The 27,725-nt window shown below is 45.8% G+C and overlaps 3 protein-coding genes and 1 long non-coding RNA gene across 7 annotated transcripts; 2 read left to right on the top strand and 2 right to left on the bottom strand.

Annotated features, from left to right (window-relative positions):
- Window positions 1-2,195: 2,195 nt before the first annotated feature.
- LOC4324865 (uncharacterized) lies at window positions 2,196-5,720 on the top strand. Its single transcript, XM_066310362.1, has 8 exons — window positions 2,196-2,764; window positions 2,858-3,036; window positions 3,666-3,746; window positions 3,858-3,944; window positions 4,030-4,153; window positions 4,271-4,342; window positions 4,742-4,822; window positions 5,186-5,720. Exons 2-8 carry the CDS (start codon window positions 2,896-2,898, stop codon window positions 5,290-5,292), a joined length of 693 nt encoding a protein of 230 aa, XP_066166459.1. The 5' UTR covers window positions 2,196-2,764; window positions 2,858-2,895; the 3' UTR covers window positions 5,293-5,720.
- Window positions 5,721-5,897: 177 nt separating this feature from the next.
- LOC4324866 (uncharacterized) lies at window positions 5,898-8,067 on the bottom strand. The gene has a single exon (XM_015760899.3). It carries the CDS (start codon window positions 7,418-7,420, stop codon window positions 6,443-6,445), a length of 978 nt encoding a protein of 325 aa, XP_015616385.1. The 5' UTR covers window positions 7,421-8,067; the 3' UTR covers window positions 5,898-6,442.
- A 1,476-nt stretch (window positions 8,068-9,543) lies between these two features.
- On the bottom strand, window positions 9,544-27,227 carry LOC4324867 (histone deacetylase HDT2). Of its 4 annotated transcripts, none has more exons than XM_015760892.3 (10): window positions 27,030-27,227; window positions 16,545-16,606; window positions 16,378-16,448; window positions 15,965-16,193; window positions 15,859-15,888; window positions 14,124-14,302; window positions 13,886-14,026; window positions 10,157-10,253; window positions 9,928-10,060; window positions 9,544-9,845 (listed from the first exon to the last, which is right to left on the bottom strand). In XM_015760892.3, the coding sequence occupies exons 2-10, from the start codon at window positions 16,561-16,563 to the stop codon at window positions 9,782-9,784; spliced, it is 963 nt and encodes a 320-aa protein (XP_015616378.1). In that variant the 5' UTR covers window positions 16,564-16,606; window positions 27,030-27,227; the 3' UTR covers window positions 9,544-9,781. The 4 variants fall into 4 exon arrangements, with proteins under 4 accessions (XP_015616378.1, XP_015616368.1, XP_025878205.1 ...); XM_015760882.3 differs by having other exon boundaries at window positions 15,832-15,888; XM_026022420.2 differs by lacking the exon at window positions 27,030-27,227 and adding an exon at window positions 17,658-17,676 and having other exon boundaries at window positions 15,832-15,888.
- On the top strand, window positions 10,435-13,870 carry LOC112937613 (uncharacterized). Its single transcript, XR_003240260.2, has 2 exons — window positions 10,435-10,661; window positions 10,749-13,870. It is a non-coding gene; the product is annotated as an uncharacterized lncRNA (long non-coding RNA).
- Window positions 27,228-27,725: the final 498 nt, after the last annotated feature.

Genomic DNA, 27,725 nt, shown 5'->3' on the forward strand with positions numbered 1-27,725 from the left:
GGCTATATAGGAAAAATTCCTATAGTAATGAAATCCTCTAAAATTCCTATGAATTTCCTTTGAATCAAAGGGGGTCTAAGTACATCTGAGCATTATCGGATTAAGCACGGCTCACCACACAGGCGTGTCGTGTCAGCCCATATGTTGAGGCTGAAGCCCAGGTATGGTCTAGTGAGATGTCAGGTCGTGTTGTGTTGACCTTGCACGACTAGGGGGCGTAGCCTGTGTGGAGACCCGTTAACCTAAATTTGATATATACCAAGGAAAATATGCTAATAGAATCCATTCGATCCTCCTACACAAACTCCAGCAAAGCTCCGGTGAGGTTCTCCGCTCCGATAGCACATTCCTTTTCCTCCTCGCCAAGCACCGTCGTGGCCCTTCACTTCTTACTTCCTTCACCTGAGCCGATAAGCCCCCAAGGACCAACATACTTAGTGGATGTGCTTGTGAATGGGGTTAATTGCACCACCACCTACTAACATCGTTGACATGCATACCTTCGGGCGGAGCTTAAAAATACATTCTACATAAAAGTTGTTTATATAACTTATCCAAATTCATTTTTTAACATTTTAATATCTAATTAATTAATTCGTTTGTGTTGTAACATAGACGGATATACCCCCTCAACCCCAATCTACAATGAACGGGTTGTCATGATACCACCAACCAAATCCTGACGAGCTGTCGATAACCTATTGTCTCTTCATTGCAATTTGCAAGCTGTAGATGCTTAGGGGCAAATTTACTACATGACACCAAAATTTTATGTAATTTACTGACAGACATCGAAAAAACGTGTTACGGCTGATGACATTAAAAAAACTAGTAATTTCCTAGATAACATTTTCAGCTCAATTGGAGAGATGAATTCTTAAAAAAAAGATAAGAACGCCTCTATGGTCACATGCTTCAAACATGGTGTTAGAGTAAACTTTTAGAAATTATGCAACTCAAAATTTGCCATAGCCCAAAGTGGCAAAGTACATCACTAGCATACATCATATTTCATTTTCACTCTAGTCTCGGCTAAAAAAACGTTTGACCGGGTCATTGTCTTATTTTTAAATAATTTATCTATTCAATTGAGCTGAAAATGTCATCCAACAAATTACCAATTTTAGAGCGTCTTTCACTCGTGTCACTTTTTTAGGATGTCTATCATCAAATTACACAAAAGTTGGGTGTCCTATAGCAAATTTTGCCATGTCACATCGACATCATCCCGGCACGTAAATCGAAACATGTGTTAACACATAATTAATTAAGTATTATCTAAAATTTCAGAAAAAGATCAATATGATTTTTAAATAATTTTCCTATTATTTATTAAGAAAAACATAACATTTAGTAGTTTGAAAAACGTGCGTACGAAAATGAGGGGTTTGAAGTTGGGAACAATGACTTAAGAACACAGCAGCACCTCGAAACGACCACTCGGCGCTACTACGATACAAGCAGCCGCCCCCCGCCGGCCGCGGCCGGCCGAATGGCCGACCCGACCGTCTCACCCTGCACGCTGTCGTCCCTCTCCCTCTCATTGTTCCATTCATCTCCACACCAAAAAGGCAAAACCACCTTCTGATCAGCCAAACTCACGTTAGAACATCTCAAAAACACCAACCGGCCGGATACGTACGTGAAAGGATCGATCAAGAGGTTTGGTTGCCATGGAGGTGGAGGGGGCGCCGGACCTGGCCGACTTCATGAACGACTGGTTCTTCGGCACCGTCGGCACACGGCGCAGCGGCGGCGGTGCGTACGACTTGACCGGCGATCAGAGCAGCGGCAAGAGGCCTTCGGCGCCGGCGGAGAAGAAGCAGCAGCAGCAGCAGGGGAGGAGCGGCGGCGGCGGCGGTGGTAGCGCGAGCAAGCAGACGCAGGAGTGGTTGGAGGAGGCGAGGAGGATGGTCGGGGCCGGGTCGCCGGGGAGGAAGGGCGTCGGCTCGCCGTCCAGGCAGGTGCCCAGGTTCGCCGCCGCCGCCGCCGCCGGGACGGAGCCCTCGCCGTCGCTCGACCGCCGCGACCCGATGTCACGCTCCGCCCGAAGGTACGCATGTCAGTGATGTCACTACGTCGTCGTCCGTGCACGTGCGCGCGCACAGGCGAGCTGTATTAGCGGCCCAATCGTCAGATGGGCCAGTGGCCCAACAAAGCTATATTAGCGGCCCAGTTGCAAACCACATTTTTTTGGTTTGCCGCCCATGGCGGCCCCGCGCCGCCGCCGCCGGCATCCCGCTGCCGCCGCTCACTGCCGGTGGCGCCGTGGCGATTTCCTTCTACTATGTATTCGCTTACTAGTCTCTCTTCCTCCGGCGAGCTTGCAGGCACCGGCAGCCGGGAGGCATCGGCGACGAGATTCTGCAGCGCGCGTCCATCTCCTCCTCGCCTCCGCGCGCCGACCCGTTCGCCTCCGCGCCGGCTTCCCCCGCCCACTCCCTGCCCCCAAACCCGCCGTCTTCCCGCCGCAAGTCCCGCTTCCACTACCCCTCCGCCCCTGACGCCTTCTCCTCCTCCTCCGCCTACCGCCGCGCCGCATCCTCCGCCTCCACCTCGCCCACCTCCGCCGCAAAGCCTCACCACCGCCGCCACGCCTCCGCCTCCTCCTCCTCCTCCCCCGCCGCCGTCGACGTGTTCGACGATGGCGTCGCGCGCCTCAACTCCTTCCTCCGCCGCCAGCGCGCCGCCGTCGCTGAGCTCGGCTCCGGCGGCCGCCCATCCTCGAGGTCCACGAAGATCGTCCTCTCCGACGCCTCCAAAAGTAAGGATTACCACCAAATCCATCCCCAATTGCTCCAATTGAATCTACCCCACCACACGCTCACTTGCGATTTCCTGTTCTATCTCCCCGCAGGTGTCAGCTCAATCGCGGCGGCGATATGCTACGCGTGGATGCTGGCGAGCAAGGAGGACGCCGAGGCGGCGGTGCCGGTGGTGAACATGCGCCGCGGCAGGATGGAGAGGTGCAGGCAAGCGGCCTGGCTGCTCCACCACGTCGGCGTCGACGCCTCTGCTCTGCTCTTCGCTGACGAGGTACTACACGATAGTGATTTGCGTGAGCTTTCAGGCCGTTTAGCTTAGCGTGGGGGTTGGATTCGTCTCCGACAAATCGGACAACTGTCTAGGCCCCGGAGTTATTGGGCGTTTATTCTGGGCAGAGGCGACAAGGATGGGCAATATACAGCAATCACATTGCAGTCGTGTCATGTGGGTGTTCCGGTTTTTGATTGGCACCATGTGGCTGTGATTTGGGGTTTTGTGGTTGATAGGCTTCTTGCAATTGTAGCTTCATGTGCTGATATGGGCATATAAAGGGAAAGCAATTCTAGCAACAATAAGCAACATAATTTTGAAATTTGATGCATTTAACATCTGCGTAAGATCAATTTGACATGGGCATCTGTAATAGCACCTAGTAAATCTTATTGATGGCCTATTTCCTTCAAACTGTTTCCAGTTTTATGGGCATATAACATGTCAGGTTCTCCACTTTGAAAGGAACAATCAAGATGCAAGCACACCATTCATTTCCTTCAAACTATCTCCTGTTTTATGGTCATATAACACATATGTTTCTCCAATTTGAAAGGAACAACCGTGATCAAGCACGCTGTGAGTAATGGTAAAATGTTTATGATACTGATTTTCATAATCCGACTTAGGTTGACATGGAGGGGCTAATGATGGATAAGCGAGTCAGCTTGGTAGTGGTGGGGCAGGATGTTCTGAAACCAAACGATAAGGTAATGTTATGTACTTGTACAGTTGTACTGGTACTTCTCAAGACTCTTGCCGAGGTTAATGTATATGATTCCAGCTTTTACTTAATAAGCATGCTCGATTTTGTCCCCTAGATGGGCTCAGTTTGCACAATCCTCACCAATAATTATTGTGAAGATGCTTATAGTCTACTTCAGAGCCTGGACATAAAGAAACTTCTGGTTAGTGCATTTGCTATACATAAAAGAGACTGTTATGCATAATTTAGTGGAATGTTCTGACCATGTTTTCTGGGTTCCCCCTCAGCTTGCAGGTATCCTGTTAGATACGAAAAATCTTTCCAACATGTGCTCAAACAGAGATTCAGAGGCAGTGCAACTGCTCTTGTTTGGTACCTCTGAGCATATGAGGCACGAATTGTTTCAACAATGTAATATAGTAGTCTTCTTCATTCATACTATATTTATTTATGAGTATAGAATCAAGAAGTAGCAAAAATATGTAGTAATTTCCATTCGTAACTTGCTTTTGCTGTTCTCTTGTTCAGTGCTTCTTGATCACAATGATCATTCTTTTGTCGAGTACTTGAAGAACAACTACAGAGAGCCGTCCACAAAAGGTGAGCTTTTATTCATACTATATTTAAATAGATTCTGAAATCCTTCTGTACAATTTTATTAACTGGATGTATGTACATTTATGTTAAAGACAAATTTCACTGTTTGTCCCAATTCTTCTTAAAAATTTAAACAGCGTTGGTATGCAACAGCTCATGCTATTAGGGCAAAATATTCTTGTAGTAACTTCAATACCCATTTCACTTCTTACAACCTTCATGACTAGGATGAAATATCTGATAGCTCCTCCTGCTGGGTTATATTCTATCACTAAGATAGCTTTGATTCAAGTATAATGCTGACTTACTGTCATCGTCGTATATGTCCCTTTATTTTTACTTAACACGTGTTGCCTGTTTCTTGTTATTCCTGACATAATTCCATTCTGTTGTTCATATTAGGTGAAGGGAACAGTCCCCTGGACCAGAAACATTCAGTTTCAGCATCAGGGTCATCCCAAGATGCTAAGAAGCCCAATTCAAGTAATTTTTTCTAGCGCCTCCAGTATTATTTGACAAGTAGATTGTCTGTAAATAGTTGAGCAATTCACAGTTAATGATGAGGTCACACTTTGCTGGTTTGACCATGACTTAAGAAAGGAAAATACAAGCGATGGCTTCGGCGTGATTATATCAAATATTGAACCCTGGGGATTTTACATCTAATATACCACTAAGACTAAGCGAAATTCCAAAGTCAATTCATAGCCAATGCAACTTTAGGCAGCCCTCCCGCACACCTTTTTTTAAAAAATAATAATGCAAATTTCTTAAAAGAAAAAAAACATTCAACTTTGGTATGTGGTATACTCTTGCTAATTTGGTGGCAACTGTTTTGCATTGCAGATAATCAGAGACCGGTGCACGGGAATGGTGGAAAGACCTCAGATGAAACTCCCCGTGGGAAGAACAAATATTTCTTAGCAAAATGGTTTGGTTTTGGATCAAAATAGCATGTTTTGACTTATACTAATTCATATCAAAATAGCATGCTTTCACTTCTATTAATTCGACTATTCATTTGATTTACATGTTGAGAATTCATGATTTGTCACAATGTTGAGGAAGTATAATTTTAGATAACTTATTTATTGTCCTCATTATATATTATTGTGAAAAGAGCACTATATATGAAAACTATTGGAACTAGCAATTTTGGTCAAATTAATATATTTTCCATGGTTACATATTTTAATTTTTACTACCAGAAAATAGTTTTTCCATGGTCAAACTATTGGGAAAGAGCACTTCCTTTATTGTATTTTTGGGATTCTGAGAAGAGCACTTCCTTGGTATATTTCTGGCATTCCTATTTTCAATCCGGATGTCAACTAATGAGGACATGATGATTAAAAAAACATCAGGAACAGAACTTTATGAACTCAGTTGTCTTCCAGGATTCTGTTTTCTTTTTCCTGCATCCTGTATGACATATGCTAACTCATTTCTTCCAGCTTTTTTCAATTACTTGTAATGTTTAATCATTATATGATTGAAATCTTAACTGGAATTGTGGTGGTACCAAAGCTACATGGTCCAAATGTGTTACCGAAAACCATGATGAAAAGTATGCACTCCTTGACTAGTTGCCTTTAACAAAAGTACATCTGAATTATACAAGTGTTGTACTATCAGGGGTTTGCACCCCAATCTACTCTTCCTTTACTTGAGGATAGGAGAAGAAACTAGGGTCAAAGTAAATGAGTAATAGAAAAATGAGAGAGGAGGAGCAGAGCATAGTACTAGATAGGAGGGACCAGCCACCAGCCATTAGCTGGAGTTTCTCTGGATAAATAAGCATGAATGCATGATTGGGAAAGGCAGTGCCATTGTGAATCCTACCTGTCACCACCCCCTATGTTTCTCTATCAGGACCAGCCTGTTCCTACTCCCAGGACTATCCTGTGCGTGCCCCTCTAATGCAATCTTCCATGTGCCCAACACCCTCTCCATGGGAGAGGAAATACAAAATGGCATCAATAATTTCTTCCCTCTTCTTCTTCTTCTATCTTCCAATCCATTACATGATCTGAATTACCAGTTCATAGCATGGTTAAAAAAAAAAAAACGTCCGCCCGTATCGCAGTAACAAAGTGTGTAGGCTCATTCAACCTTCCATGCGTACAGAAACAGGCAGAAATCTGAATATTCATCGGTGCTGAATTCAGAGCTCGCTCCCGGCGGCGACGGCGACGGCGGCTCGGGCTTGAAGATGAACAAGGCATGCCTCATCCCTGTGCCGAAGAGCCAGTCATGGGCGTCCCAGTACACCTGCACCTTGAGCTTGTTGATGGAGATGCACTCGTTGCCTCTGAACTTCCACTGGAGGTGCCTGACGAGGACGCTGACGCAGCCGTCGATCTTGATCGCCATGTCGACGTCCGTGCCGCCGGTGAGGTTGCTGCTGCTGCACTCGATGCTGATGTCGTGCAGCTTCCCCCTGTCGCTGAACCTGGCCTTGGTCACGAACCTCTTCTTGCTGAAGACGTGCTCCTTCTTGCACACCAGCACCGCGTCCTGCAGCGACGGCCGTGACCCCGTCCGCCGGAACGCGTCCTTCTTGAGGTTGCCGAGGAGGAGGACGACCTCCTCGCCGGCGACCACCGCGACGTAGTAGTCGGACAGCGGCTCCGGCTCATCGGAGAACCTCGCGCTCCTCAGGTCCCACACCACGTCGATGGCGTTGCCGTCCACCTGGAACTGCTTCGCCCCGTACTTCCGCCAGAAGTGCCACGGCTGCATCTCCACCTTGCACGCGCTGCAGCTCTTGCCGCCGCCGCCGCCGCCACCGCCGTCCGCCGCCGTGGCGGCGACGGCGGCCTCGCCGTACTCCCTGCCGATCTTGTCCTTGCCGTTGCCCGCCGACCCTTCGATCGACACCGACAGGCCGTGCGTGAGCAGGTTCCTGCACCACGTCACGGTGACAAGCCGGCGGTGGCCGGAGATCTCCGCCCGGTAGACCAGCGTCACCGCGCTCTGCCTGGCCGCCGCGGCCGCCGCCGCCGTGCCGGAGCTCGGGATGTCCGGCAGCTTCTCGCCGGAGGAGAAGCAGGACGGCACCGAGAACAGGTCCTGCATCATGTACTACTGTTTGTGTACGATGATGAGACGAGAGATAGGACTAGGAGAGGCTATACATAGGCGCCATGGAGAGGCATGGAGCCATGCAGAGATATGGAGTTGGGCAAGAAGAAGAAGACGATGATGATGAGTAGGAGGAGGAGACCATGAGTTAGCAAACCGAGCTGGAAAGGAAGGAGGCCAAGAAAGTGAGCTGTACATGAAAGTGAGTGGAGGAAGCCCTCATGGGGTGTTTAAAAACTGGAGGAACCTTCTCTGCCTGCTTGGAATAAATGCTCTATCTTTCATGGACCAATCTTGATTTCTCTGCAGTACATCATGCTCCTGTTTTTCTACTCCCAACTCTCACCATGGGGCATCTCTCAAGATTAAAAAAAAAAAAAGAGATCGAAAAACTCACTATTGGGAGGAGGAGGCAGGCACAGGCCAATGGCTTTGAGGTATGAGAATTGCTGCATTGTCGAATCTTGCACCCTTCCCTCCTAACTGTATGTTTCTCCCATGCATTGGACTTGGGATCCTTGGTGGCTCAGGTCTCAGATATTGCAAGCAGGTGCATGTGGGTAACATGCTGAAGATAGCATGACATGTGGTGGAGGGGAGGCACTGGATTTCTTATGGCTTAGGGAGTATAACTGTATTGTGCTGAACACTCTGCAGGCAAGGGAATGTAGGGGATTAATCTGTGGAGTTTGTTGACCAACTTTAAGCTGGATTAATTCAGTCTGCAAAAGGTACTTAACTAAGACTCTGGAATAACTGCTTAGCAAATCATTTGCCACATGACACAACGAATCTCAGTCTTCAGGCAGTAGCAGGATCTTTCTGTTTACTGGATTCCTTCAGGTGGATCAGACGTTGAACTCACTGTGGAGTGTGGACTGTGGTTTGCAGGGGGCTTGAATGGATACATAAGTGGATGGAATAAAGTTTATGGATGAAATGCACACTGCAGCTAATGGCAGAATCTGGCCATTTTGTGTGTGGAACCACAGGAAAGTGAGGCTGTGTCCTAGTTAAGCCAAAAGAGTGGTCAATGGACACAAGTGACTTTTGGATAAGAGCTCTGATTTTCCTGAAAGGCAGGGGCTTTAGCTTGATAAATACTATACCCTACCTGCAAAATCTTAAAAAGAAGATAAGAGGCTGTGGATAAACTTGTGAACTTTTCTGTCGTTATCAGAAGCCATCAGGATCTATCTGATTGGTCGACTGATTGTTGATAGGAGGCTGGCTCCCTTGGAGGAGCTTTGCCTAGCTTTACAAAGCTTTTGGGAACGGTGATGGATGCAGTGTGAGTTGATCCATCATCCATGTGGACTTGATCAACGGATTTGGTGGCAAATGGCAAGTGACAGCAGATTCAGAGTTCCTGAAAACCTTCCGTGTTGGACTGGACCAGTGATTGTTAGTACTAGTTTATCCGATTTAGGCATTGAAATCCAAGGTAGAAAAGGGAAGAAAGTTTCAGCATGTGTTGAACTGGGAACCTAAATGAACAAGGAAAGAAGGGCTCAAGAGTTGTCTAGTCAAGAAGTTGGTAAATGCAAGCTATACTAGTACTTGCAGAGATCAGAGAGGTTGACTAGCGTATAATCCTATCCCGTGGACATCGCATCACTAAAAAAATATAGCGAAGTCGCTCTGGAATATAGAAGAAAAGTGTAGAACATGTACATTTGGCAGCCAAATTTATCAGAATGCATCGGTAAAAAGAACTGTAGCATCGTATTTTTTCAACGTTTAATCATCCAATCAATATATGTTTAACCGTAACAGTAGTTAATTTAAATTAAGAACATAGACAGTTATTTGCCATCTGCTGCAGGTTTTTTTTTCGCCGGGATCCTGCAGGGATTTTCACATTGGAAATACTATCCTGCCCCATTGTTATCAAGGTTCATTCCGAAATCGTTAGTGTACAAGTCTACAAGATAACTCCCATAAGCATTCAGGCCCTATTATCCAACTCAACGGATCGGAGTCCCTGGAGCTGACCAATGAGTAACGCAAGCCACCGATCAGAAGTGCAACGCTGAGGCACATACCTATGTCCGTGTTCCATCCCCAGAACAATGAAACCGTTCAGCACTCATTCATAAAGAAAATGTGTTCCATCCCCAGAACAATGAAACCGTTCAGCACTCATTCATAAAGAAACTGTGGTATCTACGTTCCAGAATCTTTTCACATAAAGTGTTCCAAAATTATGTTGAAGAGACCATCGTCTCGAATCCTAATATTGTTTCAGATGAGGCTAGGAAATAGCTGCTTCAAAAATATTCTCTCTCTCTCCCGGCGAAAAAAAAAAATTCAGTTACCTATGACTAACAATCTAACACAGACTAGTGTTATCTCGTATCAATTGGTTGCAGGGTGTTTCGCCTTTGAATGATCCTTCAGAGCACCAGAGGAGTTGAAAGTCCTGAGCAAGTTAGCAAGTGCCTATGTGAGGATATAGCAATATTTCAATGGTAAATCATTAAGTAAAAGGAACAATAATTTACTTTTTGCATGAGTTGCAGACATAGCTAGCAGAACGCTTAGGCGTGTCGTTCTTTATGGGCGTCCTCTTTGCCTGTTTTGCTGGGTGAGGGTTTGTAACTTGAAGATGACTACCTCTCTTGCTAGTATTAGTACCTGCACACAAGATCAACAAGAAGTATGAATTTGCAATCTTCATGACGAAAAAATTGTGAGTTCAACAAAAACAAATCAAAAGAAACAAATTCCAACCAGTTTTGTTGTCCGTAATTGGTGCTTCTATCTTTGCCATCTCATGTGGAAATGTCTTCAAGGGTGTTACCACTGGTTCATTTTCCTCTTTAGTATTCTGGGAGATCAAGGAAACAACAACAACAAAAAAGTTACAAGGTTTCTGAGAAATTAAGCATCAGAAACTATCATCCACTTAAGTATCTCATACTGTTGGTGTAATATGCAACTTTATGAGGGACCTACTTGTAATTCTGTTGAATAAAGATATGTATGTGTGGGGGTGCTGATCGGTGGTGAGGCCAACAAGCTCATTCCACCCCTCTCTCAGGCGTTAGGCAGCAGCAGCAGGAAGGCGGGAGAAGGTAGCAGCAGGAGCAGCACCGGCGTGCGGGGCAGCAGCAGCGCCGCCGCGCCACTCGGCGCGCTGGTAGCAGCCCCGCTGCGCGCACGCGAGGCCCTCAGGTTCGTGGGCTTCCTGGAGGAGAGGAGCTCTGTGTGCGCAAGCTAGGAGGAAGAAAAGACGGTACTGTTTTGGGAGTTGGATTTGGGACTGATTTGTGAGCTTGTTGTGGGAAAGAGAGCAAGTTTATTTCTGTTTCTTTGTTGACAGGTGCGGGAAGAAGCCTGGTCCAGTTATGTGATTTGGGTTGCTAAGAGCACAAGCGAGGATATGTTCCCGTTCTTTGCTTGCTGAAAACTTGATGGAATAAGAGTTGCCGTGATTGTGGTGAACACGGGCAGCAAGGAGTGTTAGTTGGCATCGCTCTAGGAGATGGATCCATTGAAAGGGGTTGAGGAATCATCGCTGGTCACTAAAGGCGAGATGAAAAGCCTACTACAAGACTTGATAGCTACTGGGATGATGGGGCCTAGAATAGGAGGGGCATCACCTGAAATAAAGCTAGAGCAAATGCCGAATGAAGTTAAGTTGGAGGAGAGCCAAAATTACTTGAGCTGGTCTAGAAGGACAAGATTGATGTTGAGGGCAAAAGGGGTAGAACACTATTTGGAGGAAACTTGTATTGAACCAGATGACAAGCTTAGTGTGGACTGGAAGGTGTGGAATTCCACCAACTCTACGGTGGCAACATGGTTAATGACCTCAGTGGCTCCATCCATTGCGAGGATGGTGGAGACAATTTCTAATGCATCAACTGTGTGGAAGACATTGAGCAAAATGTACTCAGGGGAAGACAATGCAATGATGATGGTTGAGGCTCAAGACAAGGTGGAGAACTTGAAGCAAGAGGGAAGAACTGTTCAAGAATATGCTAGTGAGTTGCAACAATTATGGGCAGATTTGGATCACTATGAGAGGGGGACTGGGAGGAGGATTGGGACTGGAGTCAGGCGCAATGGGTTGTGGTACATCAATAATGAAGAAGTAGGATTGGCTGCAGTTGCAGGAAATGCTGAGGAGATTATTTTGCTTCATTGCCGGTTAGGACATCCATCATTTGATAACGTAAGTAAGCTATATCCAATTCTCTTTAATGGAGTGAACAAAAGTAGACTTGTCTGTGACGCTTGCGAATTTGGCAAACATACACGGACCCCATATGTTGGGAGTGGCCTCCGTAGTTATGAACCCTTTATATTAATACATTATGATGTTTGGGGACCATGGCCAGTTACTTTAGTGAGTGGATTTAAGTGGTTTGTTTCCTTCATTGATTGTTACACTCGAATGACTTGGATTTATGTACTTAAGCACAAGAATGATGTTCTTCGATGCTTCCAAGATTTTCATAAATTCAAATCAGTTTGATGCAAATGTTCGAATCATTCGAACTGATAATGGGACTGAGTATATCAACAACGAATTTGTCTCTTATGTCTTGGATCAAGGGATCATACATCAAACCACTTGTCCTGGAACCCCTCCTCAAAATGGTGTAGCTGAGAGGAAGAACCGACATTTGTTGGAGGTGGCACGTTCACTTATGTTTCAGATGAATGTACCCAAATACTTGTGGAAGTGATGACTGCTGCATATCTTATTAATCGCATATCTTGTGGAGATGACAAGGAAGAATGATGGGGACCAAATTAGGGAATTTGCACGGGAGCAAGTTGAAGAGTCTGAACAACCTGAGCATCCAGTCCAAGAATCCTCCCCGTGCCTCTCTCCTCCAACTCCCTTGCCCCTCATTGAAACGTCTGGTGATGTTCCCCCTATACTTGAACAAGTAGAATTACCTCTTACACAACGTAGGGAAACTAGAAGTAATGCTGGGAAACCTCCTATACGTCTTGGCTTTGAACATATTAGCTCTAAGCATGACATTGCAAATTATATCTCATACTCCCACATTTCACCTGCATACAAAACTTTCATTGCATCATTACAAGCAGTGCCTGTTCCGAAAGACTGGAGATGTGCCAAGCAAGATCCTAGGTGGAAAGATGCAATGAAGGAGGAGCTTCATGCCCTTCAGGAGAACAAGACATGGGAACTTGTGAGACTTCCACCAGGAAAAAGAGCAGTAAGATGTAAGTGAGTATTTACAGTAAAGCAAACTCCTGAAGGGAAGGTGGATAGATACAAAGCAAGATCAATTGCAAAAGGTTATAGTCAAACTTATGGGATTGACTATGATGAAACATTTGCTCCTGTGGCCAAGATGGGTATAGTGAGAGCTTTGGTGTCTTCTGCAGTTAACTTTGGATGGCCTCTACATCAGCTGGATGTGAAAAATGCTTTCCTTTATGGTGATCTACAAGAGGTCTATATGGAGATTCCCCTTGGATTTGGAAATAACCAAACGGTAGGAAAGGTATGTAAACTCAAGAGATCATTATATGGTTTGAAGCAGTCTCACGTGCATGGTTTGATAGATTTAGGCGTGCACTATGTGAGATGGGATATTCCCAATGCAATGGAGATCACACGGTTTTTTATACACATAAGGGTTCATGTATTACCATCTTGGCAGTGTATGCTGATGATATAGTGATCACCGGTGATGATGGGGGAAGAAATTAGGTGCTTGAAGGAAATGTTTGGAAAGACCTTTGAGGTGAAGGATCTTGGACCTCTTCGATACTTCCTTGGGATTGAGATTGCTCGGTCGTCAAAGGGAATCGTTCTCTCCCAAGGGAAATATATCCTTGATCTATTGGCAGAAACATGAATGCTTGGATGTCGTTCAAGTGCTACACCAATTGATAAAAATCATCAACTATGTGCTCAGACAGGTGATCCAGTTGACAAGGAGGCTTGTAGGACGCTTGATATATCTGTGCCATACAAGACCTGATATCTCTTATGTAGTGAGTGTGGTAAATAGATATATGCATGATCCTAGGTCTGGTCTTTTGGAGGCAGCTCATAGAATCCTAAGATACTTGAAGGGATGGCACTATGGTGCTCCATTGTGATAATAAATCAGTTATCAGCATTGCAAACAATCCGGTTCAGCATGATCACATAAAGCATATCGAAATTGATAGGTTGTTCATCAAAGAGAAAATTGATAGTGGAGTGCTTAGCCTAGAGTATACTAAATCTTGTGAACAACTAGCTGATTGTCTAACAAAGGGATTAGGCCCAAGTGAATGAGTTATTTTGTAACAAGATGGGCATGATCGATATCTTTTGCCCATCTTGAGGGGGAGTGTTGGTGTAATATGCAACTTTATCAGGGACCTGCTTGTAATTCTGTTAAATAAATATATGCATGTGTGGGGGTACTGGTCAGTGGTGAGGCCAATCATTCCCCAATTCCCAAATCAATCTACACATACCTTTGCAGGAGTCTCTTCTTCATCAGAACTCTCACCTTCCTTTGCAGGAGTCTCTTTTTCATCAGTACTCTCACCTTCCTTTGCAGTAGTCTCTTCTTCATCAGAACTCTTACCTTCATAATCAGCATCATCACTTGAATCCTATTTGTCAATCATATCATACAAATGTATCGCAGGATTATAATATATCCAACACAATTCATGACTGCTCATTTTTAATAATGTCACTGTTACGTACCTCATTACCAGTAGATTCACCAACTACTGAAATATCACGGTATCGTTCATTGTTGTCATCATCAGCTTTTGATTTCTCATAGTGCTCTATTTCCTTTACAAAAGCCTTTTGCATGGCGGATGCAACTGTAGCAGACTTTGCAGGAAGTTTACTTTTCTGTGCTTCTTTGATCATATTATCTGAAAGTTTAACATAAAAAAATATATCATTCGAAGATTCGCTTACCGGCTCACATTAGCATGTCTAGCAGATTCTATCATAAAATGTAACATGGACGAAGCACTTCAAACTACACAAGCATACTGATGTGACCATGGTTACCATAGATACAACCATAGTTCACATCATAGCTCAACTAGAAGACATCGCCGTAGAAGTTCTAAAATCCAATTCGGTCACCTGCAACAGTGCTGATTTCAAATGGCCGCCAAATGTGCATACAAGCTCCGTTTTTGGCCCATGAGTACTTGATGGAAAGCTCTTGGAGTCTTATTTCCAACTAATCTAGTCTCATCTCCAAATTCCATCTCGGTCGACCGCAATCACAGAAACTAGGTGTTGCGTCATCTATAATGGACGTATAGGCTTGTAACTTCATTTAGGGCCTCGACCCAAGTGGGATGTGCCCAACCTGGTGGAGCACGACTCTAGAGACCCCATGGTCGTCCTCCCACCTCTTTAAATAACTAGGTACCTCTTCAGGGTTTTTCAGGTTTTGTTTAGATTAAAGTTTAGCTTTGCTACTTTGCCATATAATCTCGTGACTTGTTAGATCGTTACGGAATTCTAACTTGTTATTTGTATTCAATTCTTATTTGCAATTTACATTGCTTTTTATCTCGCTCTTGCTTGTTTCTTCGATTTGCTTGCGGGAACAAGGTTGATCTACACCCGTACGATATGGGAGAAACGTTTACGACCTGACTACAACCGTACGAGACGTTGTTGTGTTACGCCTTAACGATCGATACACCTTTTCGTGGGTTGTTGATCTTGCCGGTATAGATTAACCTTATTCCTGCAAGCAAATAAAAAAAAAACAAGCAAGAACAAAATAAAACCAATCTAAATTACAAATAGCAATTGAATATAAATGATAATTTGGGATTCCGTAACGAGCAAACAGACGATCTAACAAATCACGGGATTACACGGCAAAGTAGAAAAGCTAAACTTTAATCTAAACAAAACCCGAAAAAACCTGAAGGGGTACCTAGCTATTTAAGGAGGTGGGAGGATGACCATGGGGTCCCTAAAGTCATGTTCCATCAAGTTGGGGCGCACCCCACATGGGCCCTACTTGGACCGGGGTCCCAGACGAAGTTATAAACCCATAGGCCCATTATAGGTGATGCAACACCTAGTTTCTGTGATTGCGACCGACTGAGATGGAATTTGGAGATGAGACTAGTTCCGTTGGGAAGAAGACTCGAAGAGCTTTCCATCGAGTACTCACGGGCTAAAAACGGAGCTCGTATACACACATTGGGAATCAGCACTGTTGTAGGTGACCGAATTGGAATCCAGAACTTCTGCGACTTGATCGCGATGTCTTCCAGTTGAGCTAATGTGAACTATGGTTGTATCTATGGTAGCCATGGTCACGCCACATACACTTTATGGAAGTTGAATTAGCGTAGTATTCTATAAAAAAGGTAAGCGTTCTTAAGGCTTATAAAGTAATTATTATGATTAGCAAAGCATATACCATCTAACTTGGGGTATAGACGAATACCTGGTGGAACCTCCTCATCAGATTCATCACCTGAAACATCACATCTCAAGAATTGTGATTATCATGAAGCCAAGTGTAGGGGAAACATTAGAGATGACCAATTTACCTTCAGAATCAGTGAATTTTCCCAAATTCTTTACTTGATAGCCACAAAAGGCAACTTTGCTGATTAGTGAGGTGTGGAATAGTTGAAAGTTCTTCTTGAAACAGAAGTCAACCTTGATATGCGGATGCCTTTTGGAGGAAAGCGTCCCAATCGCAAACTTCTCATCATTAACTTCGACAAATACTTTCACATTGGAGTCTTTTAGCCCGTAAGCCTCATCAAGGGCTACCTGCGATTTAAGTTATAACAGTAAGATGAGACATCACTATAAATAATGAGACCTGGTAAGAAAATTGATAATATGAGAGATAACAAGTACTCCCTCTGTCTCCATCCTAGAATATAGCAACCTAGAACCCAACTTATTACAATCCTAGGTTGCTATATTCTGAGATGGAGGGAGTAGAACATACCGATGTTAGATGATACAGGGTATCCTCAGGACAAAAGATCTCCTTCTTATTGCACGGCTCAATTACCACTCCTAATAAACAATAACATTAATCACAAAGTTGTTTTTTTTTAATCTTAATGAGACAGTTGTTATTTAAATACACTAAATTGGAAAGAGGAAACAAACCCCAAAAATCGACGTCCATTGCTGCTTTTGTTATTTTCTTCCCGAGCTTTTAGAGATTTGGCCTGTTAAATCAAATCAACAAATGGATTAAATCAGCATATAATTATCTTCTAGATTGACATGACTAACATTTAGGTCAACAATAGATGCACTACAAAGATCTCCAATGCATGCATAATTATTGTTAGTTATGAATGCGCCAACATCAGATTAAGACCATCCCAGAAAGAATTTCACTTGGGAAACCCAACTTTATAATGCATGTAAAATCCTAGATTTTACAGGAACTCAAATATATGTACTGAATAAGGCTAACCAATCAGACAAATAATTAGTTCACCTAGAATTTCAAGGTGCTAAAAGCATGCTAGATCAAAAGGGACTAAAAGAAAAAAAAAATTACAAGAAAATACATTTGACTCTCAAAGTCTTCATTTGCCAAAGAAAGCAAATGTAAAGGGCGGCGGGGAAACACTATTAACATTATGGTCTAGGGCTTATGAGCCGGAGAGAGATAAGAGATGAAGCGTCTACCTACCACCCACCCCGCTCAGCGATCAACTGCTATAACGGTCACTGGCTAGATAAAGCCCCTATTGAATCGTCCTTGTCCCGGGCGGACGTTGTACAGGCCCCGCCGGTCAGCGCCTGCCCTCCTACCCTATCGTAGGTGGATATTGAAGCCGGTTTGGCATCTGGTGCAACACAAGGTGTAAAGAAGGGTTCGCTGCCATCTGGCCAACAACCGCATTTACTCGTTCTGTGTAGCCAGCTCGCCCTATCCTGCGTTGGCTCCAGGTGAGGTGCTTCCGGTGTCTAGGGATAGGCCATCTTAAGGTAGATTGCAAGGGGAACATCGGATGTTATCGTTGCTGGTACCTTGGCCATGTTGAGCATTTCTGCAAGTTTAACAAAGAAGAGCACAAGCGCTCCCCTGTAGCTGACGGCTCCCATCCTTGCCACGCTGCGGTGGCGATGTCCTTTGCGCTCATTATGGCTACCACTCTCTCTCGTGCACGCGGAAGAGGGGGGCTGCTACGACGGCTGTTGTACCCACTCATAAGATGGATTGCGACGATGATATAGGTGTTGGCGATCCTTCCATGTACCCACCCTATGGCTTTTGTGTCCTCTCTTGGACCCAAGGGATGGTGGAGATCGAGCAGCGTCTGTGCAAGCAGGCTTTGGAGGCATCCGTCTTGATGGGGCGCTGAGAGATCTCCTTGGCCATGGTGGTGTTGATGAAAAATCCGCGTCCAGCCGATGATAATGAATCTGTGTTGACGCGAACCGTGTCGACAAACATACGATGGCTTGGGAGATTTGCTTAGCTCCAGTGTAGGTCCTAAAATTGATGAGATGCGGGCATGCCATTCAGTTTGATCCTGCAACTGACAAGAACAGCATATCAAAAAGCCGATCGGCTGACGAGCCGATATAGTGATACTAGCCGATGTTGATACCAGTCGATGCTGATGGGGTTTTGAGCAATCGGCTATATGTCCAATGTAGAGTCTGACTCTTGAATGAATAATGATATAAAGATAATCAACTGATGATAATGTAATAAAATAATATATAATTCAATAGAAACCAATTAGTCAATAATGATATGATAGAATAATTGCTTGATCCGAAGGTTAAATTAAATCCATAAGATTCGATAATCAATGAAACCTTTGTTGCAATCGGCTAAAACCAACTTGTATGTAATCCTTGTAAGCCAATGCAATGTCCAGATAACTCATCGACTGAAATCGCAATGAAACCCTTATTGGCAATCAAAGGCAGCTTAGTTTTTATGATTCTAAGCACGACTTAGTAGGTCAAATCCAATTGATGCAGTTCTAAATATGAAAAGAAACATAAAGTCTAAACAATCAAGTCTTAGACTAATTTTCAAGGTGGTGGATACCTTAGCTAATCTAAATTGATAAAACAATTTAGCTGATACCAACAAAACCCTAGAAAAGATCTGTCCTATAAAGGTAAATTGAGACATCGACTTAGATTAACTAAGATATATGATAAATAGGTGTTTACGCCGACACAATTAGTGTCGAGGCCCTAGCCCCGCCAATACAAACAACCATAATTAGTCTTACCCCTTGTCGGAGATTGAAGCCGATGCAACCCAACTTGAAACAAGAACTCATCGAGAAAGACGAAAATAAAAAGGGTGGCGATGCGCCAAAGTTCTATTGATTGAGAGATAGATTACAAAAACCCCAAGTGTACATATTTATACCCATGGGTAGATACTAGTCCATATCGAACACGTCATATATTTTCTAAAGATAAAAGGAAAGATAAAAGTCTTGATCGGACACTAAATAAACATTTCCTAAAGATAAAAGGAAATTACTACATCCTACCTAATTAATACTCCCTCCGTTTCAGGTTATAAGATGTTTTGACTTTGGTCAAAGTCAAATTGCTTCAAGTTTGACCAAGTTTATAGAAAAAAATAGTTATATTTTCAACCCAAGATAAATTCATTATAAAAATATATTTAATTATTAATTTAATAAAACTAATTTGGTAATGTAAATATTACTTTATTTGTCTATAAACTTAGTCAAACTTGAAGCAGCTTGACTTTGACCAAAGTCAAAACATCTTATAACCTGAAACGGAGGGAGTAGATAGAATTAAGTCACCATGCCGTAGTCTTCACGATTCCTTCTTAAACTCGGTCTTTTCTGGATAAGTTTCTGTCGACTGACTGCTCTTTCTTTAACCGAATCCACTAAAGAATCTTACCAAATTTTGCCGTTAACAGGTGATTGACGCGTTGGGCCGTTCCTGTGGCATCCTGTGGGCTAACGTTAGAGTTGGTGATGAGGCCCTCTAACTTTACGGGGACTGCACAATGGTGCGGCACACAATCCAGCCACTTCCAGGTAGACAATACCTGGTTGTCTTTTGCCGGTGGCACCACTCTACCAACACAAGGAGTACCAGGATGCCATACGTCATCAGGCTAGCAATTGAGGGCCTACCTGCTCATACCTGTGAGCCAGAGGCCCTCAAGCACATCCTCAACAAGCTCAACCGCTAGCTTATCGAGCACTTTGAGCCACTCTACCAACACAAGGAATACCAGGATGCCATACGTCATCAGGCTAGCAATTGAGGGCCTACCTGCTCATACCTGTGAGCCAGAGGCCCTCAAGCACATCCTCAACAAGCTCAACCGCTAGCTTATCGAGCACTTTGAGCCAGCGGATGCATGCACGTTCAAGGTGCTTGCCTGGGCAGTAAATCATTCTCTGATCCCTAAGGAGCCGCCTCTGGACATCTCAGAACTGATGGTGGAATGGTGGTTGTCCAGAACTGATGGTGGAATGGTGGGAACCACCAGAGGACGACCACCTTGACATGTTAGGCGCTATCAGTGTAAACACCGCCACGCCCACTCCTTAAAGCCGTGCTTGACATTCGGCCTCCTCATCTTGGAGACGGTCGACCCGGTGCCCCCACCTCCTGACACCCTGCTTGCACACGTACAACACCTCCCTTGGCTAGATTGACGGCACCAACCCTAGGCCGGTGCTAGGCAGGACATGACGAGGGAGGGGGGAGGCGTATCGTTTCGCATGACATGGCACCGGGATGACGTGGCGCCTTTTTCTTCCAAGGAGTTATCATGTCCGGCATTCGCCTCGGCGTGCTTCACCACTAAAAAAAATTATGCTTTCAAGATCTTCCTCAGGATCTCCATGGCAATGCTGCATTTATGGAGCCAGTGAATTCCTAGCCAGTAACCTCAGCTGCTTCCCCGCCTGAGACAACCACTGCTTTGCTCTTTTTTACAGCCAAGTAGGAGACGAGAAGTTCCAAACCATCAGGAGGCGACAACATGCTTGGGCCAAGCAAGCGCTTCTCCAGCCTAATTACGACCTTCTCTAGGCGCGCAGCCCCGCACGACGCGAGGGCCAGGAGGGTGGTTGATCTGGATCGATCGGCGGGCCAGGCTAATGGGCTGGTTGAGCATCTCAACCTAAGCCAACCTAAGGTGACAGAGGTTGCAAGGTGGCCCAGAACGACATGTCGTCGAGGGCTCCAAGTGATAAAGCTAGGGCTACCCACTCTGCAGCAATCCTCGTCACCGTTTCTGCCCAACCGCCATCAGCTACAAAGGCGGCGTGTTCTTCACAAGGCAGCACCCCATTGGTTGTTTAAGCAATGGCGGACGTCATGCAGTCTCCAGCATTCTTGGTAGTCAGCCCCGCGCGTTGGTTTAGAACAAGCTAGCGGTCTTGTTCACACCACACCACAATGGGCGTATAGAAGTGAAGAACGGCGACAAGCAAGTGCACACGACGACCAAGGCGCAATGATCCATAATGAAGAGTTTGGGCATCATGGCGGATGAGAACAAGGTGGATGAACATGATATCCTTTGATACCTAGGGCTATTCAAGAGTCCTCTCGCTCCGTCGCATGTTTAGGCCCTTGCTACCTTGTGTGATTTGCAGGCGCATGCTGCTATAGAAGCTCGGTAAGCATCTATTAAGTTTGTGCCCGTCATGGACTTCTATTTCTTATGTCATCGTGTTGTATGTTGGTGTGGAATGTAAGGGGGCTCAATCAGGTAAGGAAGAGGTCCCTAGTCGCTGAAGTGGTTCAAAATGCCCATGTGTCCATTATCAATTATCAGAATCCAAATTAGTTGTTGTTGGTAAGGTGTTTATCGCCAAGTCCTGTAGTCCTGTAGTATCGGTTTTGATGTGTTCGATTTCCTGCCGACTGATGGTGCGATGGAAGGGGGAGGGTGTCTCTTCACAGCCTAGCGAAGCAATCGATTCGTTGTCTCGTGTCAGAAAAGGAACTTGGTCACTGAGCTTGTGTTCTACCAATTTTTAAGGGCGGAAGGGGGGGAGTAGGGATGGCAATGGATCGAGTCGGGCACGGGTAGAGCAAAACCATGCCTGACCCGACACCCAACTTTGCCCACCCGAACTCTACCCAATAGGGTTAGCGGGCAAAACTCTATGCCCATACCTATGCCCGACGGGCACAGGTATGCCCGGTGGATACCCAGTGGGCACGCCTTCCGCCTGCCGTTGCTGCCGCCTGCCGTCGCTGGCTCACCATTGTCGTCAATGTCGTCGCCCTGAGCCACCATTGTATGCATCACGCTAAGACGCCATCGCCGCCATCGTGGCCCTGAGCCGCCGCCACAACGGTGAGAAGGGAGCGGAGCGGTAGCAGCAGTGCAATGGAAGAGGCAAGGAGCGGTGGCGGCGTGCGCTCTCTCACCAGATCTAGCAACAGCAAACACCAGATGCAGTCAGGTGAGCGACGGCAGCGGCAGCAGTGAACTCATTGCCGCCTGCATGAGTTGCCGCCGCCGCTTGTTGCGCCGCCGCCGGACTCGGGAGAGAGGTAGACGGGATAGGTGGGGGTGGGGAATTAGGTTAGAGTTTAGTGAGTGAGTATATGTGTCTCTGTTAATGGGCCAAATGGACTAAGAAGAAGGGGATGAGAATTAAGAGATGGGCAAAAAATAGCTAATATATATATATATATATATATATATATATATATATATATATATATATATATATATATATATATATATATATATATATATATATATATATATATATATTATGTACATGTATCTGGTCGGGCATAGGTTACTCACGGGTAAAATTCAAAACCCGGCTATTGCCCACTATATCTTCAAGCATCGGGTGGGCATGCCCATAGGTAAAATGTTACACCCATGCCCGTGCCCATCGAGTCGGGTATCCGCGGTTACCCGGACCCATGGGCAAAATAGCCATCCCTAAGGGGGAGGGGGAAGGGGGAGGATGTATGGGCCACGGTTGGTGCAAAGGCAAATTGTCATTCCTGGAAAAGGTACTATCGGTCGGGCAAGAGTTTGTGCAAGGGGCCTGGTGTATTGTCGGGAACTTCAACCTTTTGGCAGCGGAATCTGATAAAAACAATGGCAATGTTAGTAGAAGGCTGATAGGCAAGTTCAGGGATGTCATGAATGCTTTGGAGCTTAGGGAGCTGTACCTTTTTGGTCGGCGCTATACATGGAGCAGCGAGCGAGAACGACTGACTCTTTCCAAGATCGATAAGGTGGTAGTGAATGCTGATTGGGAGGAATCGAGGAAGTATACAAGGATGCACACCTGCAAGCCCTCAACTCCTAAGCCCCGGATCACTGCTCGCTTCTATTGACTTGTGATCAGCCGATGCACCAGCACCGAAAGTTCAAATTCGAGGCCTTCTGGACCCGGATGGAGTGCTTCGATGAGGTTGTGCAGCAAGCATGGAATTCAGCTCGACCAAGTTCCAACTTCCAACGCGATTAGTGCCTTCCATTTCAAGCTTCGGTCAGCGGCGTCGATGCTAAGAACCTGGGGATCAAACAGAATTAGTGCCCGCATGATGCAATTGGCAGCGGCGCACTAGATCATCATCCAGCTAAACAAGGCGCAGGACATCCCGTAGCGCCTCCTCCGCACGTCGCTTAAAGGCCGTTGTCTAGCACTTGCGTCGCTGGATTGAATCAGGCTGAGTCAACGGGCTTGGCTATGTTTCCTCAAGCATAGTAGCACCAGCACTCAATTCTTCTAACCCAAGATCAATGCACGACAACACAAGAAAGCAATTCCAATATTATGTCACGTCGGCGAATGGGTGACAACAGAAAGCAACAAGCTGAGATTGGTTCACGACTTCTTCCTTGACATCATGGGGCGCCTTCCTCTCCTTCATCAAGCATTGATCTAGACGGCATTGACTTGCCTCACTTTGACCTATCAAAGCTAGATATTGAGTTCGCTGAAGATGTGAAGAAGGCGGTCTTGGAAATGCCAACGGACTGAGCATCAGGGCCAGATGGGTTCACCAATGAATTTTATAAGAGGTGTTCGGAGTTGATCAAAGGAGACCTGCTCACAATTCTAGCCCTTGTGTTGCAAGTGAATTCCTAGCACTTACATCTATTGATTGCACTCTTCCCCAAGAAAGAAGACTCGATACAACTCTCGAATTACAACCCAATGAGCCTTATCCATAGTTTTGCGAAGATTTTTTCTAAAATCATGGCTACCAGATTGGCTGCACAAATGGGTGAGCTAGTTGGACCAGCGTAATCGGCTTTCATCAAGAAGAGGCACATCCAGGAGAACTTCATTTATGTTCAAGGGCGATCGGGCTGCTACATTGGTCGAAAGTGACCAACCATCCTGCTCAAGCTCAATATCACCAAGGCATTTGATAGTCACTTGGGTTTTGGGGGAAAAAATGCAGGGATGGCATTGCCATCATGCTGGGAAGGGCGTCAACAATAATCTCCATCAACAGCTACAACGCAAAAAGGCATCGGGCTCACAATGGGGATTGCAGTAGGGAGATCCATATTGTTTCCCCTGCTTTTCGTCCTCGTGATGGAGGCGTTTGGGGCACTCTGCTCCACGCCGGTGCAACGAGGGGTGCTTTCTCCACTAGTTGACGACGTGATGCCCTTGCAAGTGTCCTTGTATGCAAATGACACCATCCTTTTCTTCCACCCCTCGACTCAAGATGTTGTGGTAGTTCATCCTGCAGCTAATGGGTCGTGTCTCTGGTTTGGTAACTAATCTAGCCAAGAGCTCCATGACTATTATCCACTGCTCAGACGACCAAATAGTCGAGGTCGCAACGATCCTCAGCTGCCAGGTGAAGGATTTGCCTCTAACCTACCTTGGTTTGTTGTTCTCCGTGCGCAAACCAACCAAAGCACAAGTTCAACCAATGATAGACCGACTAACGAAGCACACGGCAAAGAGTGAAAAAAATGTTGCGGTTTCTTGTGGAAGGGCGACGGAAAAGCATCGGGGGAACACAACTTGGTGGTCTGGGACAAACTCTGTTTGCCGGTGGAATATGGGGGATTAGGGATCCGAAACCTGTAGCTTGCGGGGGTCGCATTGCGGGCACGTTGGCCCGGCTACGCAAAGCGCAGCCAGAACGACCATGGACATCACTCTCTCGATATAAAAGAAAGTAGCACGGTGATTGTGGGGAACGGCAAGGGGACATTCTTCTGGACTGATAACTGGTTACCTAAAGAGGGCTCGATTGTTAATTGTGCTCTAATCCTCGCCTCCTTCGTTAAGAAGCGATCTCGTAGGGTGGCAACAGCTCTACATGATAATGCCTGAGTGGCTGACATCACAGGGGCTCTATCTCCTCAAGGTCTGGCGAAGTACTTCATGGTATCAGAAATGGTGTCAAGGGTGCAGCTTGCTGATGACATCGACGATAAGGTCTATTGGGCTCCAACGGTGGATGGCTTGTTCTCAATCCGCTCCACCTACGCCTCCTATGCGCCGCCAAGACGAAATGTCGCCTCGGAAAGATAATATGGAAGTCCATGGCCCTGTCTTGATGCAAATTCTTCATGTTCATAGCAATGCAAGGGGCCTGCCTCATGACGGACAATCTTCAGCGGCGTGAGTGGCAGCTTGCCTTCATCTACCACCTCTACAACATGGTAGACGAAACTTGTGCTTCGATGCTATATTTCCGAATTACAACAAATGCTATATTCGGAAACTTGTGCTTCAATGCCCTTCACCAGACCCTGACTTCCCGTCCTGGTGGTGCGAGGCATGCAAGAGTGTTGCCAAGAAGGAAGAGAAGTGTTTGACGCTGTTATGATTCTGATTACATGCAGGGCAGACCTACCACTATAGCATGTTGTGGTGCATGCCATAGCTAACCTTCGTAGAGAGCACCCTCACCCTCAGCTTCCCAGGGATGGCTACTACCACAAGGAATGCTCGAATGGTCTCCTAGAGTAGCATTAGAAGCTTTGGACTCGTGAGGAAGATGACTTGGTGTGTTAATGGATAGAGATGGGGGTGTGAGAGGGAATGGTTGTACGTGTTAATGTGCTAGGTTAGCTGGCCCATAGCCTACTCATTTTCCTCAATCCCCAATTCCCCATCACCGATTCGTCGTGCTAGGGCTGATGGAGTGGTGGGCATTGGCTGCTAGCTGCTTGATTAATTAGAGCTTGGCGTGTTTGAGGTTGCCGGCGGATTGGTGGCTCAGGTAGGCGTCAAATGGCGCGCGGCGGAGCAAATCATAGGTGGCGCATGTGACGATGGACGACTGGTCATTACCTCAGCTTTGATCTATAGCAGGAAGAGGAGCACCTAGCTGACTAGCTCGTCAAGCCGTGTAGGTGGGCCTGATTGTAGCAATGGCAGCCGACAAGGACAACAAGGAGGCGGCTGCTCGAGACACGGCAACAGCGAAGCTGGTCGCCGTGCGTCTGCGATTGTTCCCAGGCAATAGGGAAAGCAAGTAAGCAACAGTGACAATGGCCAAGACAACCAAAACTAGTGCTTAGTGAGTCTTTTAACTTCATTTTCTTTTAGAAAGCATCAACTACTAAGTATAATCCACCTAGCTACTTTGTTTATTTGGCTGGTTCTTCATTATTGTTTCATCTTGTTTAGAGGACTAAAACAAGAGTCTCAAACTGTGATATACAGTACATTAGCTTGGTATTTTCTTGTATGTACTGAGTTTATATTTTCCGTGTTTGCATTTTCACAGTAGATGTTGATTCGAAATCACTCGGTTAGTATGTATCTGCTTATTTCATAAATACAATATGGGCATTTAAATGTTTTTCCTGTGGTTGGATTGAAATGCTCTTAGACGATTCATTCGTCTCCGCCATAACTATGATTTTTTCCAGGGTCCGCCATTGGTTACATGGCTGGTGCGGAAGGAACGAAAGTACGAAACACACGGATTTTCAATGGAAAGGCGCTGTCAGTACAGGCCGGGCGCTCTGTGCGGCTATATATGGAGGACAAATGGAAGACATGGCAGGAAGCTGGTCTGCTAAACGCCCAGAATGACGACGGAAGCGCAATGGGGTGGCGATTGGCGAAAGTAACGCTGTGTCGCTGCGTATCTGGCTTGAGTTGTATATATGTGCTGGGCTGGTGATGTGCTCTGTGGCGCCAGCTCGAGTCTCTCGGCGGCTCTCGTGCTGTAGTTCTTCGAGTCCTGTAAATTTGTGGAACGTTTTTTCCCCCACCTTAATAAACTTCGGCCGCATTCTCGCTGGCCCGGCGAAATAAATTAAAATTAAGGGCAGCGGGCAGCCTGATTGCCTTCTTCTAGTACCAAATATCAAACTCATAGTACATCTAAATAACAAAATTAGATACAACTAGCTGGTACTCAAAGCACATTATGCAATCCCACAAACAAGAACCAACGAGCTTTAGTAAGAACCACCAAATACCATCAGCATAAGTACTAGTTTACTACGTGAGAGAAATATCACGAAATTTGCAAGTAATGAATGGTGCAGGATTTCCTAGTGCTCCTTGAAGCTAGATTTTCGTCCTAAAGTTGGCAAGATTTGTGTTATTGCAAGTTGCTAGAGCTGCAAAAGCTGAAGAAAAATAATCTCTATCCCCAAAGGTGTATCTCGAGCCAGAGACTTACTGGAGGCAGCGCCACGGAGGGAGGTCAAGCGGTGGGCGGCGGCGAGATCCGGCCCGGCCTCGCCGCTCGCCGGCGCCCGCTGTGGTGAAGGGGTGAGGAGAGAAGAAAAAAAAAATGGTGAAGTGAGGAAGAAGAAAGGGGAGAGGAGGAAGAAAAAGGAAAAATGACGAACACGATGAAGATATTTGCCTCCCAGTTGACAGCTGTTTGCCAATTTTGCAATCTTATCCTTCGACTTCTTCAAACTGCCACATAAGGGTCTTCTCTTTTTTGGCTTTTTATTTCTGGATCCTTAGAAACTTTCTTATTTGGCGGTTGAGTCCTTAGCATCACCGCAGCGTCCTACTCTCTTTCCCGTGCTCGCGGAGAAATTTAACAATATGCCACTCTATAGGTGTGACTTTAACATGATGCCACCTCATAGGATGACCTTATAAAAACGCCACTTCGTAGATGTGGCTTCTTAATGAAATGCCACTTTAGGATGATTAGAGGCTTTTAATCATACTTTGGGTGATTAGCACACTTTTTAACCGAACCATCGCCTTCTAACCACCTCGCCGCTGACCACGACGACCTCCTCCGCTTTCATCGCCGCTGTCGCCGAGCCCCTCTGCCTCGCCTCCCGCCGCCTCGCCGCCGTGCTCCACCCGCTGCTCTTCCTCCTCCTCCTCGCCGCCGCCGTGCTCCACCCGC

This window comes from Oryza sativa, chromosome 1, assembly GCF_034140825.1.
Source record: "Oryza sativa Japonica Group chromosome 1, ASM3414082v1".
Classification (NCBI taxonomy): Eukaryota; Viridiplantae; Streptophyta; class Magnoliopsida; order Poales; family Poaceae; genus Oryza; species Oryza sativa.